Below are 14,378 nucleotides of genomic sequence, written 5' to 3'. Positions count from 1 at the left end.
TAAAGGTGAAAGGCTCCATTTTCCATTACCAATTAAATGTGATTCTCTACAAAGTCAAAGCAATAATTCTAATTTTATTGTTACAATCTGTCAGTGTTTTGTATTTCTTGCAGCAGACATGTCAGTGCAGCTCCAAGCACTGGACCAAATTTTCATAGAGATGTGCCTGAGTTTTACATTCAGGCAAGATCATGTGTGCAGCTACATTTTCAACTCACCATACTTAAAGATGCAAAGCCCACTAGATGACCAAACAAGCATGAAAATAAGTGGGTGAGCCATGCTTTCAGGCCATCTATTTAAGCCCCCAATTGAACTTTAAGCAGAGACACATAAACAGCACTAAGATCTGTATAAGTCAAAGCATTCACCCATTTAAGAAATTTTGATTTATTGAGAAGTTCTCCAGAGATCAAACTATTTGTTTTCTGATCACTGGTCCTGGACCAGCGCTTGGAGAAGTTGACTGGTCTTCCAAAGAATATCTAGCACTGTCCGGTTCTGATTTATCAGTGATCAGAAAATCTGATACCTTGTGCAGTATCAGATATAAAAAAGGTTTTCAGCTTTCTAATGATATAAAATAGAGGTCCCCAAACTGTGGTCCATAGACCAATTGCAGGTAGTCTGTGGCCAAGCTACTTATCACATGCTACTGGGCTTTTTGTTTCCAGACATTAAAAATAATCAAATACTAAGGGGGAGATTTTCAAAGGCCGAAGGTGGAGTTAGGAGCTCAACTCCTGCTGACTTTCAATGGGAGCTGGGCACCTAACAGCCCTTTGTGCCTTTAAAAATCTCCTACTTTCCTAATACTACTTTTCTATGCAAGCTACTGCTGTGGTTGTCATAGGGGTATTGTGTGATCTCACATGGGAGAAAAGGTGTTCCATTCATGCAATTATACATTGGAGGTCAGGCATCCATTAAGGCCTGTATTAAAACTACATGAACATTATGAAAAGTTTAAGGTTTGCCAGTTTGAGAGCTACCAAGCTATCACTGATCTCTTGGCCAATAGCAGTGGGGTTTTTTAGCACTGGTTTTAGATTGAAGAGAGCAAATCCTGAACTTTACACCAGTGTAATTTTCAATGCTTGTTTTTCTTGATTATTAAAAAACAGGAATCTGCTTCCAATATTCTTTGAACCCTCTTTGGTGCCATACTTTGTTTTCTATTTTTTGCTCTTAGGAGTTGGCTGATGCAACATATACATATCTAAACCCTTAGGGAGATAAGATAGCACATATTTGCGAAATTAATGAAAAGTGAAAGAAAAAGCAGCTATAGGAAAAACAGTTCAGACTTTTCATGGCTGTTGAAAGCTACATTTTGACTATGTGTTAGTCACACAAGTAGGGTCTTAGGTGTACAAATTAATTTGAGCACAGATATAAGGATTATTTTTGTAAATCCACTTGAAAGGCCTTGGTTCAACTAAAAATAGCTTACTTTGTGTACTCAAATTAATGTCTTCCAGTTGCAGGTGGATACACATTATTAGTTATGTCAAGAAATTTAGGGAGAAATTTGTCTTTGCAGTTGCAAAATGCCCCTTTGCTCACATATTTATAACTCTCCCATTTTGTACTTCTATTTTTCCCCAAGTAAACAGCTTTGAACAACTGTTCCATCCTTTTTAATCAAACAAACAAATTGTTTGGTAAATGAAAAAAAGCACTAAAGCAGAGCTTCAGTTTGGTAGAAGACCTTGCCCTGGATTGATTATTGCTCGAGGTGGGGCCTTATAGGTGTCATCATGGTTGGTCCTCATGGGCCACTGAAGGAAGGCCATGTCAACTGCCTACTAGGTTCCACTTCAAAGCCATGGGAGCACTAAGAAGCTGGTGAGACCCAGCAGGAGGGAGGAGCTCCAGCAGCCAGTAGCTGGTTCTGTTCCAGTTTTCCTGAGTGCAAGCAATAGATATGAAAGTTGATAGGGCACTTTCCCATTGGTTTAGTATTGCCACCTGTATTGGCTCCACCCGTTTTCTAACAAAACCTTGGCAGCCTGTTCTACAGTAAATACAGACACTCAAGATGTGTTTTCAGTAAAATTCCCTTTTAATGTTCTCTCAGAAATGTATAGTTGACTGTATCTATGCCTCCGAAAATACGTGCTTCTCTAAACTAATAGCCCCTTTTCCTGAATACCCTATTACCAGGGTATAGATATATTTCTTCTCTCCCATTTTCAATACAAATGATAAAATAGAGATTACTGGAAATTATACAAACAAATTTGGCAGGCTTTTTATATTTACCCTGATATAGAGACAGAACTTGAATTTGGAGCCTGATTTCCAAGAGTAGGTTATTTATAGGAATGACACATACTAGCGAACGAGACAAAGACAAACATTTCTTTATCTTTTTTAGGTATTCATTCTCCTTCATTTATTTATTTTTTTACACGCTGCATTAGTTTACTGCAAAAGGTATTTAAAAGGCAGCAATTTAAACATTGTTCTAAATCTGTTCAAAATCAAATATGTTCCACAATAATATGAGCTGTAGGAAATGGAGAGCAAAGTATTGCAAAGAGTATGCAAAAATGTACTGTTACTTAATCTCAGAATATAGCGCTATAAGAGTGCATGACAGGGTGCAGAGACTAAGATACTCAACAGAAGCAGTGTCAGGGGCATCCGATGAGCAAGTGGACCAGCCCCGCCATTGGCTTTCAACTCAGCTTCTACTCCCCCGCTTATGATCAGAGATCCCCCCTTTCCCCCCACCCTCAGGGGCAGTGACCCCCTCCCTCAGGGGCAGTGACCCCCCTCCCTCTCTTTCCCCCCCCCACCTCAGGAGCAGTGACCACCCCCACCTCCTCCTCCTCGGGAGCAGCAACCCCCCTTTCTTTCCCCCCACCTCAGGAGCAATCACACCCCCCCTCTTTATTCCCCCCCCCCCATCTGGAGCAATGACCACCCCCACCTCCTTCTCCACCTCAGGAGCAGTGACCCCTCCTTTCTCCCCCACCTCAGGGGCACTGACACCCCCCAAGCTGCCCGAACCCGGATGTCCCTGAGGGGGTCTCTCCCTCCCCGCAGAAAGACCCGGATGTTTTTGGCCCCCGAGGGAGTCGCGGGTCGGTCCCGGCCCCCCTGCGCGCAGGGTCCCGCCGGGTTGTTCCTGCCCCGCCCTCCCCCCTCGGCCTGTCCCTGCGGAGCGGGCTCCCTACCTGGCAGCTTCAGCGCGCGGGACAGCACCGTGGCCATGCTGAAAGCGCGCGGTGCGCATGCGCGGCCGCCCGCGGCTTGCTGGGAAGTGTAGTTCTCCAGCCGGATGGTCACACAGGCTTACGCTACACACGGGAGGCGTGGGTGTAGGCGGGGCGGAGCGGGGCAGAGACCTCTGCCAGGCACTCGGAGCCCTTGGGTCATGTTCCCATTGCTCCTGGTAGTTGCTATTGTTATATTTCTCTTTCATTGTTATTTTAAAGTTGAAGCTCTATTTTAAAATAAAACAATGGACGGTGGGGGTAAGGACCACCAGTACATTTAACGTGGGACTCCCCTCGGCTTCTCTGTGCGAGACTGGGCTCGTCGCTGTACAAGGTGCAAAGACAGAACTGCTGATCTCTGCCCTATACAGAGAGACAAGGATCAAATGTCAGGCACACTGAGAGACAAACAGAATCATACTAACTGACAGCAGCATTTTTTTTACCATCAGTCAGCAGCGCCAGACCCAAGTGTTCAAAAATCATGAGATTGTGCTTTAAATAATGGGTAATGTGGGGTTCTTTGTATTTGCCTTCTGGTTTTTGAGCCTTACGGCTCTCATTTTCCAGGTTTTTTCACAACCATGAGGCTAGAAATTTACTTAAAAAAAAAAACACCTGAGATTCTCACATAATCAAATCATTCCGGCAGCTATATCTTTAAGTAAATCACTACATGGTACAAGACTTGGTAATGTTGTTGAGTGGTGGCAGCATTTTACTGCTGCAGATGAGTTTTTTGTGGGGCTGGAGATGCTAGTGAGTTTGTAAGACCCAATCCTGTAAACATTTACACATACGTTAAAACTTAGTCACAGGAGTAGTGTTGAAATCAGGAGGACTCTCATGTAGGTAATGTTAAAAACATGTGTAAGTGTTAGCAGGATTTGGGCTTAAGGCCTGAATCTTGCAAGTTGTTACACATTGATGGACCTCTGCACCTGTGCAGAGCCCCACTGACATTAACTGGCTGTTGAAATTCCCTGACCTGCAGAGTTCCCCATTGACCCTGCAACTTAATTCAAATCAACCACACTTGATTTATTTATTGTTATCATTTGTATTCCAGCAGCACTCATAATGTGCTAGACAATGTCCACACACACACACACAGGAAGACAATCCTTGCCCATAAAGGTTTACAATCAAAAGCCCATACATTATTCTGCTTGTGTAATATATATGTCTTAGCCCTGAGCTTGGGAAGTTCATGGTTGAACAAAATCTTATTTCTCTATTCTGTTTTATTTTAGGGCATTTTTCTTTTCTTCATAATAATATATAACACTAGAGTGCTTTCATGGTATGTTTTACAAACATTATATAAGTAATCTTCACAACAGCCTTGTGAAGTAGGCAGGCCAGTTTCACTGTCCTTGCTTCACAGTGGGGAGATCAAGGCAGAAAGAATATATGGCTTGCCCAAAGTCACAGGAGTCAGTGTTCCTAATTCCCAGGCCTGGACTGAATCCACCAGACAACATCATTTCTTGCAAATGTGACCAGCTTGGTAGCTGTCGAGTTGTTTTTGTTTACTAAAGAAAAAGCCAGTTTTACAGCAAATAAAAGAGTAGCAGTCAGAGCTGCAGAAGCACGTAACAGACTCTGCCACTTAGCATCAGACTCTGCTTTCCTCTGCTTCAAGCTCTGCCCCAACAAAAATAATTATTTCGCACCTTTCCTTCAAACTGTATCCTGAAATGCTATGAATAATAATAATAAAAGAAGAGCAGAGGGAGAGTGAAGCCAAGCTGTCTACGCAATGAAGAAGAGATGTTTTCAGATACGATTTGGAAAGAGATGGAGAGTTAGGGATTGATCCAAAGCCTGTTGGTTTCGATGTCATTGGGGCACTTTTCAGTGATGTTAGTGGATTTAGGATCAGGACCTTCATGAGGTGGAGGCCCATAGTGAGGCTGTTCCAGACAGCAGAAACTACAGAGGCAAAGACCTTTGTACCAAGAGTAGTTATTTTCCCTCTCCTTTTCAGTTCTCTCTGGATAAGAGGGATCCTGAACACATGAAAAAACAACAAGGAGTCCTTGTGGCACCTTAGAGACTAACACATTTATCTGGGCAAAGCTTATGCCCCACTCTGAAACCTGAGCACATGAAGTTTCACAATCCCCATATTCCTCCCCCATTGCCCTCTTGATTTAAGGGCAGTGACAGTCTTGTGACTATGTAAGCCTTTTAGAACCATAGAAATGTAGGGCTTTGTTGAAGAGAATCCGACAGGATCAGTCTTATACCTGTTAAGGAAACTTGTGATATAGGAGGTAAAAGGCTGTCCTGCAGAGAAGTACTTTCTAAGAACCAGCTTCTGGAACAGATTAGAGCTGAAAGCAAGAGTGCAGCAGAAGGCAGGCAGATGGAGGAGTCGGAGAATCTGGACTCTTCATTTCTGTGTTCTGGATATCTGGCTCCCATGCCCTCAGCAATCCCTGGTTTACAATACTTGTCAATTTGTAGGGCAGCATCCCAAAGCTTAAATAAATGCAAAAAAGTCTCTTTCTCCAACTTCAGAGTTAGGCGGGGGTGCTATGTGGGGTCAAATTCCAGTAAGAGCAAATAGTTTGTGCTGCAAATTCATGCAATTTGATGCATGGATGGCAGAGCATAGTGTTTGGGATTTTAGTGATGTACTAAGCATGAAAAATGAAACTTACCTACTTTACATTGTGAATGTGAGCTAGTGATATGCACTGATTTACATATAAATTGGACACATCTAATTTACTAAGCCCAAGCAACAAACTTTGATAAAATAACACTAAGGTTGCAAACAGACCACTAATTTACAATGATATTAAAATGTCATTCAAAAAAAAGTTTGAAAGTCAAGAAATGTGCAGTTAAGCTTGAAGAGTTAAAAGTTTCAATGCCAGGAGTTTAGAAGGCAATTCATAAAACTAAAGTGCCAGAAAGTCTGGGAATATTTGCTCAAGTTCCATCACCAATGCTCACTCTGCAGCCTTACCCTCTATTATTCTCTTCTGCCTAGAGGGAAGACCCTATTTACTTCACATGAAAGAAATTGAGTCTGTCCTGACAACTGAGTTTGGTTTTGGGCGACAGATTCTATGCCCTTTGAAATCACTCCAAACCCACTCCCAACAAGGAGCTGCCATTTTTGCCTTTGTTTCTCTCCAGGGACACAGAGACGCCTGCCTGCTCACTTCAACTGCTTAACCCACAGCCTTGTTGCAGCCCATTGTCCCTGTGTTTGGAAGCTGGAAAATCTGCTACCTCCACACTCCCTCCTCTGAGGCCAGCCTCCAGAGATAAGAATGGGTCATTACCCATATGTCCCTCCCATATGTCCCCGCTGACAACTCATGGGGTAGTCACCTGAATTGAATCCATACTGCCTATGGTTTCTCCTTGGAGGACTACTTCAACAACTCATAACAAGTGAGCTATTACGTATTGTGATGAACTGGGACTGTTCTTACTGTGGTCTTTGAATGCTGACAGGGGAGTGTGGCTAAGATAGTCTGCATTGAGGGATGGGAGACTGACCGATGGAGAATACCTGAGCATGTAACATGAGAACCCAGGTTTCAGAGTTGCAGCCGTGTTAGTCTGTTTCCGCAAAAAGAACAGGAGTACTTGTGGCACCTTAGAGACTAACAAATTTATTAGAGCATAAGCTTTCGTGGGCTACTGCCCACTTCTTCGGATGCATATAGAGTGGAACATATATTGAGGAGATATATATACACACATACAGAGAGCATGAACAGGTGGGAGTTGTCTTACCAACTCTGAGAGGCCAATTAAGTAAGAGAAAAATTTTTTTTGAAGTGATAATCAAGCTAGCCCAGTACAGACAGTTTGATATTAATTGGCCTCTCAGAGTTGGTAAGACAACTCCCACCTGTTCATGCTCTCTGTATGTGTGTATATATATCTCCTCAATATATGTTCCACTCTATATGCATCCGAAGAAGTGGGCAGTAGCCCATGAAAGCTTATGCTCTAATAAATTTGTTAGTCTCTAAGGTGCCACAAGTACTCCTGTTCTTTTTATGAGAACCCAGGAAGGAGTTAGAGGCCAGGTGACACCTTTGCCCGGGAAACTGAACAAAGGCTGTGGGAGGGGTCGCTGAAGGCAGAGTTTCAGGAGCTGGCTGGGGAGATGGGGCTCTGACCTCCCAAGGGGGCTGGAGCGCCCTGGGAGCCCGAGATGGACCTAACCGAGGGGGGTCCTGTTGTCTGTGCCTGCAAGACCTGTCTTGGACTGTATTCCTGTCGTCTAAATAAACCTTCTGCTTTACTGGCTGTTTGAGAGTCATGGTGAATCGCAGGAAGCCGGGGGTGCAGGGCCTTGTGTCCCCCCACACTCCGTGACATACATCTCTTTCATAACAGATGGTCTGACACCCATATGTTCAGGATCATGAGCAAAAGTTGATTTCTGGCCTGTAGCTAAAGTTTGAAGTCCCTGGATAATACTGGGAAGGTAAATAGGGTTGAGTGAGGTTTTTTCCCTACAACAGAATGATGACTAAGCTCTGTACCATATGTGAAGGGTTATGTAGGAGAAGCTGAGCTAGTCAAAACAAGGTTAGTATATTTCATGAAAAAATTGAAACATGAAAATGTTTCACTTCATTCAAAAAATTCAGTTGGTCAAAAAAATATTTTTCAATAAAAACATTAAAGTTAAAAATTCCATTCCCCCCCCCCAAAAGTGTGTTTTGTTTCAGTGCACAATAAACCATTTTCTCACACATTTTTTACTTCCCCCCAGAAAAAGGGGGAGGAGGAAGTGAAAGTGTGAGAGAATATTTATTTCTCTCCAGAAACAAAACACAATTGGGGGTTGGGGGGGTAGGGGGACAGTGGGTGGAATTTTTCATTTAAAATATTTTCATTGAAAAATGGGGAAAAATCGATCAAAATTATTTTTTTAATTAAATTTTTATTTTGGTCAAAAAGGCATTTTCCATTTGTTGAATAAAAGTAATAATTAATACATTTATGTTATGGGAAAGTATGAGAAAGAGTGGCCCAGGACGGACCCTGGATTTGGCCTGACCATTAGAAAGAAATATGCCTCTCAGCCTGCTGCGTCTGTGCTCATTGAAATACGCTTATCAGTTTACAAGGTCTGTGTTAATTGTAGAAGCACATCCCAAGACAAAAAGTCTGTTCCAAAGTAATAAGATTACCATTAAGGACATTTGTTACAACTGTTTTCCTGAACTCAGGAATAAGATCTGTTAACCCCCACTCTTGCATTCTTATCTTGCTTGTTTCCTTTTCATATGTAACTAGTGGTATGAATAGGTCTACTGAAGCCTGTCATGCCCCAATGATTTTAGAATGGTTATGGTAAAGAATGAATAGGTAATAAAATGTAGATGTGATAGAAAAGATGTTACGTGAAATAGAGTGCGATTGCGGTTGTATGTTTGGATGGGTAATAAAAGGTTGAGGCGCCAGCCTTAGAATCATAATAAACGACACCACATCTGAAGGAAGAAAAACAACTACCCAGAACCGTTTGGCCAAAGAATGCACTGGGCGAGATAACCTGATAACCCTGAGGGCACACCGGAATCCACCCCCAACTGCCCCAAGGACAGGGGGACCAAAGAACTGAAGAACAAAATAACAACAAATTGTCATTGCTGTGCCATCTGCGTGATTGATTATCACTTCAAACATGAGAACAGCATGAGGAGGCAAACCCCATAGACTTGTATGAGGATGGATCCCTATAAAGATGGACCCTAAAGACTGAGGACTTTGGGTCTAGTTCTGCAATCAACTTCCAGAAGCATTGGATGCGCATCCAACAAGGCCCCCTCCTCGTGTCCAGGCCACCTGGCCAGTGACTTGGCACGAGCAACTCCTAGGCTGGTAATTATAATAACAACCTTGCAGAACTTGTGTGTGTGTGTGAATGAATGTGTGAGTGAATGGAATGTTATAACCCTAACTGATTGCTTACTCTGATTCTTTCTGTATTCATAATAAATGCAGTGTATTGCCTTATCCCCTGAATAAAATCCTGCTGGTTTTCATTTTCTAAGTATAACACATTAAAAAAAAGTGTCCATTTTTTTTTAAGTAGCTCTAGTAAGAAGTTTGTATTCTCTGACCCATACCATGAGGGTAGGGCAGGGTCATGCCTTCAGCCCATAGTTAGTGGGTACGATTCAGAGTTTCCAAGTAGGTATATATGGCCTTATTCTCCTCTCCCATACACCAACTGTACACCAGTATAACCCCATGGGGTCAGTTCACTGTTGCCCTTCCTCATGTATAGTTGTTTATTCCAGTATAAGGTGAGTGCTACATGCACGTAAAATGCTGTCATTCTGGTATGGTAATATTTGACACCCACTTTGCACTGGGGTGAATTACTATATAAGGTACAGGGGAGGGCAACAGGGAATTGAGCCTGTCAAGGTTCCTTCCCCACTCTGAACTTTAGAGTACAGATACGGGGACCTGCATCTGAACCCCTAAACTGAATTACCAGCTTAGATCTGGTTTTGCTGCCACCACTCCCAAGTACTAACTCCCTTCCCTGGGTAGCCTTGAGAGACTTCTCCACCAATTTCCTGGTGAACACCGATCCAAACCCTTGGATCTTAAAACAAGGAGAAATTAACCATTCCCCTTCCTTTCCCCCCCACCAATTCCTGGTGAGTCCAGATCCAACCCCCTTGGATCTTAAAACAAGGAAAAATCAATCAGGTTCTTAAAAAGAAGGCTTTTAATTAAAGAAAGAAAGGTAAAAATCATCTCTGTAAAATCAGGATGGAAAATAACTTTACAGGGTAATCAGATTCAAAGAGCCCAGAGGAACCCCCTCTAGCCTTAGGTTCAAAGTTACAGCAAACAGAGGTAAACCCTCTAGCAAAAGGAACATTTACAAGTTGAGAAAACAAAGATAAACATAACACGCCTTGCCTGGCTGTTACTTACAAGTTTGAAATATGAGAGACTTGTTCAGAAGATGTGGAGAGCATGGATTGATGTCCGGTCCCTCTTAGTCCCAAGAGCGAACAACCCCCAAAACAAAGAGCACAAACAAAAGCCTTCCCCCAATCAGTATTTGAAAGTATCTTGTCCCCTTATTTGTTCTTTGGGTCAGGTGTCAGCCAGGTTACCTGAGCTTCTTAACCCTTTACAAGTAAAAGGATTTTGGAGTCTCTGGCCAGGAGGGATTTTATAGTATTGTACACAGGAGGGCTGTTATCCTTCCCTTTACAGTTATGACAGAGCCCTTTGACTTCAATGGTCAACTTTGCTCCTGAGTACATGAGAGGTGAATCAGTCCCATGCAGTTTTATCTAGGGAAAGAGGATGGGAGGAGTGGTTATGGAGGAGGCATGTATGGAGCTCAGAGCTTAAAGACATTAGACAGAAATTGGACATTTTTGACAGATTTTATATAACGTTGATGTAGGTGGAGTTGCTACAATTTGGAGCAGAGAAGGTGGGACTCCTGAGGAGATTATAAACTCATTGGGAGTCCCTGGGACATTTCTAAAGGCTTCAGTAGATCTTGAGGTTCATATAAACAACAAAGGAATCTTTGTGGAACTTATCCATTCTGTAAACATCCTAGGTGACTCATGAGTGGACTTTTAAGGAGTGTCCAAGCCTGTGGTTGTAGACATCTTTAACCCTGACTCCCCTCTTGGTTCATATGGGGTTTTAAGAGGTACACAGCCTGTAACTCCAGACAATTCTGTCTCATACAGGCTGCACCATTTATGAATTCTGCCATTATAATTGTTTACTATTTATATTACAGTAGTGCCTGGAGTCTCCATTCAGAATTTGGGGCCCGTTGTGCTAAGCGCTTCACAAACACGTACAAAGACATTGGTCCTGCCCTGAAGAGTTCATAGTCTAAGAACTCTACCGAGTTCCCGTAGATTGAAAAAAAAAAACCCCATATAAACTAACTTTAAACTTAAGCCACAAAGGCTTATGAAAACAGCCAGCTCTCACTCCTCACTGAGGAGAGTGGAACAAAACATCTGGAGTTGCTATGCAGCACCATTTTGAGATGTGGCAAAAAACATATGGAGATTTTTTTTAAAAGATCCTTGACCTCTCTGCTCAGACTGTTTATGATTGATGCTTATTACAGTGTCATTTTAGTGATGTATAACACAGGACAACAGAGCAGGGGATTTTTGTAAAATGGACCCCCATCTGCTAAGAACTGGACTGAGACCAGGTCTACCTACAAAGGCTTAGTGTCACAGCTATGTTGGTCAGGAAAAAAACCACACACACCCCAGACTGACATAACTATATCAGCAACCCCCCCCCCCCCCCCCCCCGAGTAGACACAGGTAAAGAGTCCTTTTGCTGGTACAGCTTATGTCATTCAAAAAATGGTTTAACTACATCCTTTTGACTGTATAAGCTGCATCTCCACTAGAGGGCTCCGCTGGTATAGCTATACCTATACAGCTGTATCTGCAGAGCCTTTGAAGTGTAGACCAAGTGGTTCTCAACCAAGGGTCCGCATACCCCTGAGGGTATGCAGAGGTCTTTAAGGGGGTACATCAACTCATCTAGATATTTGCCTAGTTTTACAACAGGCTCCATAAAAAGCACTAGTGAAGTCAGTACAAACTAAAATTTCATACAGACAATGACTTGTTTATACTGTTCTATATACTATACACTGAAATGTAAGTACAATATTCATATTCCAATTGATTTATTTTATAATTATATGGTAAAAATGAGAAAGTCAGCAACTTTTCAGTAATATTGTGGCTGTGACGCTTTTGTATTTTTATGTCTGATTTTGTAAGCAAGTAGTTTTTAAGTGAGATGAAACTTGGGGATACACAAGACAAATCAGACTCCTGAAAGGGAACAGTAGTGTGGAAAGACTAAGAGCCACTGGTGTAGACTAGCCAAGAGACTAACAACTAACTGCACAAGGCCAGAAGGGCCAACAGATAACTTTGATTCACTAATAAAACAGGCTGCATTTGAACTGGTAATTTAGAGGCTGAAGTCCTGCACACTGAAGTCAATGGAAGTTTTGCCATTGACTCTGCTGGGAGCCCGACTGGGCCCAAAAGACACTATTTACTATGAAAAATAGTGATCAGGATTTGGGTAGATCATCAGAGCTTTGCAGGGACCCTTTCCCAGTCTACTGCACCATCAAGTGCCCGTGCCCTGAGCTTTCAAGTGGTGAGTCCTTCCAGGAGTTTGTTTCTTCTTCTTTCCATTGAACTGTTGTGTCAGCACATCTGGACTGTGCTAGTCCCTTCTCAAATGGGAACAGCTGTGAGAAATCCATGTTTTTGTTTGTTTTTATCCCTGACAACACGGGTTGCTAACATTTCTGGAGGCCGTATGAGTAGTTTTAATATTTCCTATTGTGGGTTGCTTTATGTAATTGGTGTTGTATAACTTTGTAAGTGTCCCAGTGTTTCAGTGCTATGGACAATAACATTTACATAGAAACCTCACTCCCCCTGCAGGCACTTTTTTTTAGAGACGGAGTGAGGGAAATGTCGGAAGCATGTGTCTCTGGTACTGTCTAGCTCTGAAGAGCCAGTCCTCTAATCACAATCCTCTCTCTGTTGGGGCACCTCTCCATTGGAGATTAGCACGTTTGAATTGCTGACTAAACGATGGTAATAATAATGACTGACATTTATAGTATCTTCACCCAGAAGAAACCAAAGCACTTTACTGATTTACAAACCATGGGTTAGATCCTCAGCTGGTGTAAATCAACATAACTACATTCAAGTCAGTCTAGGAGCTCTGCTGATTTACACCAGCTGAGGATCTGACTCTACATACTGCGTGCGTGCGCGCACACACACATACATGTACATTCATACAGTGTTTCTGATCTTGAGCAATTGTAAAGTGCTTCACTCTATGCAAAGGGATCATTGTACCTACCACTGTGGGTATGTCTACACCACGGGATTACTCCGAATTTACAGAATTCGATTTGGGCAACCGATTGTATAAAGTTGAATGCATGTGGCCACACTAAGCACATTAATTCGGCGGTGTGTGTCCATGTACCGAGGCTAGCGTCGACTTCCGGAGCGCTGCACTATGGGTAGCTAGTGCACTGTGGGTAGCGTTGCACTGTGGGTAGCATAGTGTTGCAGGTGTGGTACGAGTGCCAGTGGCTGCAAAACTTTCGCATGTGTAAGGGCACTTTCAAGGAACTTTGTGACTTGCTTTCCCCTGTCCTGAAGCGCCAGAATACCAAGATGAGAGCAGCCCTCACAGTTGAGAAGCAAGTGGCGATAGCCCTGTGGAAGCTTGCAATGCCAGACAGCTACCGGTCAGTCAGGAATCAATTTGGAGTGGGCAAATCTACTGTGGGGGCTGCTGTGATGCAAGTAGCCAAAGCAATCACTGAGCTGCTGCTACCAAAGATAGTGACTCTGGGAAATGTGCAGGTCAGAGTGGATGGCTTTGCTGCAATGGGATTCCCTAACTGTGGTGGGGCGATAGATGGAACCCATATCCCTATCTTGGCACAGGAGCACCAGGGCAGCTAGTACATAAACCTCAAGGGGTACTTTTCAATGGTGCTGCAAGCACTGGTGGATCACAAGGGATGTTTCACCAACATCAACGTGGGATGGCCGGGAAGGGTTCATGACGCTCGCGTCTTCAGGAACACTAATCTGTTTAAATGGCTGCAGCAAGGGATTTACTTCCCAGACCAGAAAATAACCATTGGGGATGTTGAAATGCCTATAGTTATCCTTGGGGACCCAGCCTACCCCTTAATGCCATGGCTCATGAAGCCATACACAGGCAGCCTGGACAGTAGTCAGGAGCTGTTCAACTACAGGCTGAGCAAGTGCAGAATGGTGGTAGAATGTGCATTTGGATGTTTAAAGGGTCGCTGGCGCACTTTATTGACTCGCTCAGACCTCAGCCAAACCAATATTCCCATTGTTATTGCTGCTTGCTGTGTGCTCCACAATCTCTGTGAGAGTAAGGGGGAGACTTTTATGGCAGGGTGGGAGGCTGAGGCAAATCACCTGGCCGCTGATTACGCGCAGCCAGACACCAGGGCGATTAGAAGAGCACACCAGGAAGCACTGCGCATCAGAGAAGTTTTGAAAACCAGTTTCATGAATGGCCAGGCTATGGTGTGAAAGTTCT

General features: G+C 43.2%; 1 protein-coding gene across 1 annotated transcript in view; it reads right to left on the bottom strand.

Annotated features, from left to right (window-relative positions):
- Positions 1-3,342, bottom strand: part of FAM234B (family with sequence similarity 234 member B) — a 30,034-nt gene extending 26,692 nt beyond the window's left edge. Inside the window, exon 1 of the mRNA XM_005308920.4 lies at positions 3,186-3,342. Within this exon, the coding sequence (XP_005308977.1) occupies positions 3,186-3,222 (37 nt within the window). The 5' untranslated portion in view covers positions 3,223-3,342. The remainder of the gene's footprint in view (positions 1-3,185) is intronic.
- Between the last annotated feature and the right edge of the window lie 11,036 nt (positions 3,343-14,378).

This window comes from Chrysemys picta, chromosome 1, assembly GCF_011386835.1.
Source record: "Chrysemys picta bellii isolate R12L10 chromosome 1, ASM1138683v2, whole genome shotgun sequence".
Taxonomy (NCBI): Eukaryota; Metazoa; Chordata; order Testudines; family Emydidae; genus Chrysemys; species Chrysemys picta.
This window is presented reverse-complemented; position numbering and strand designations above follow the sequence as displayed.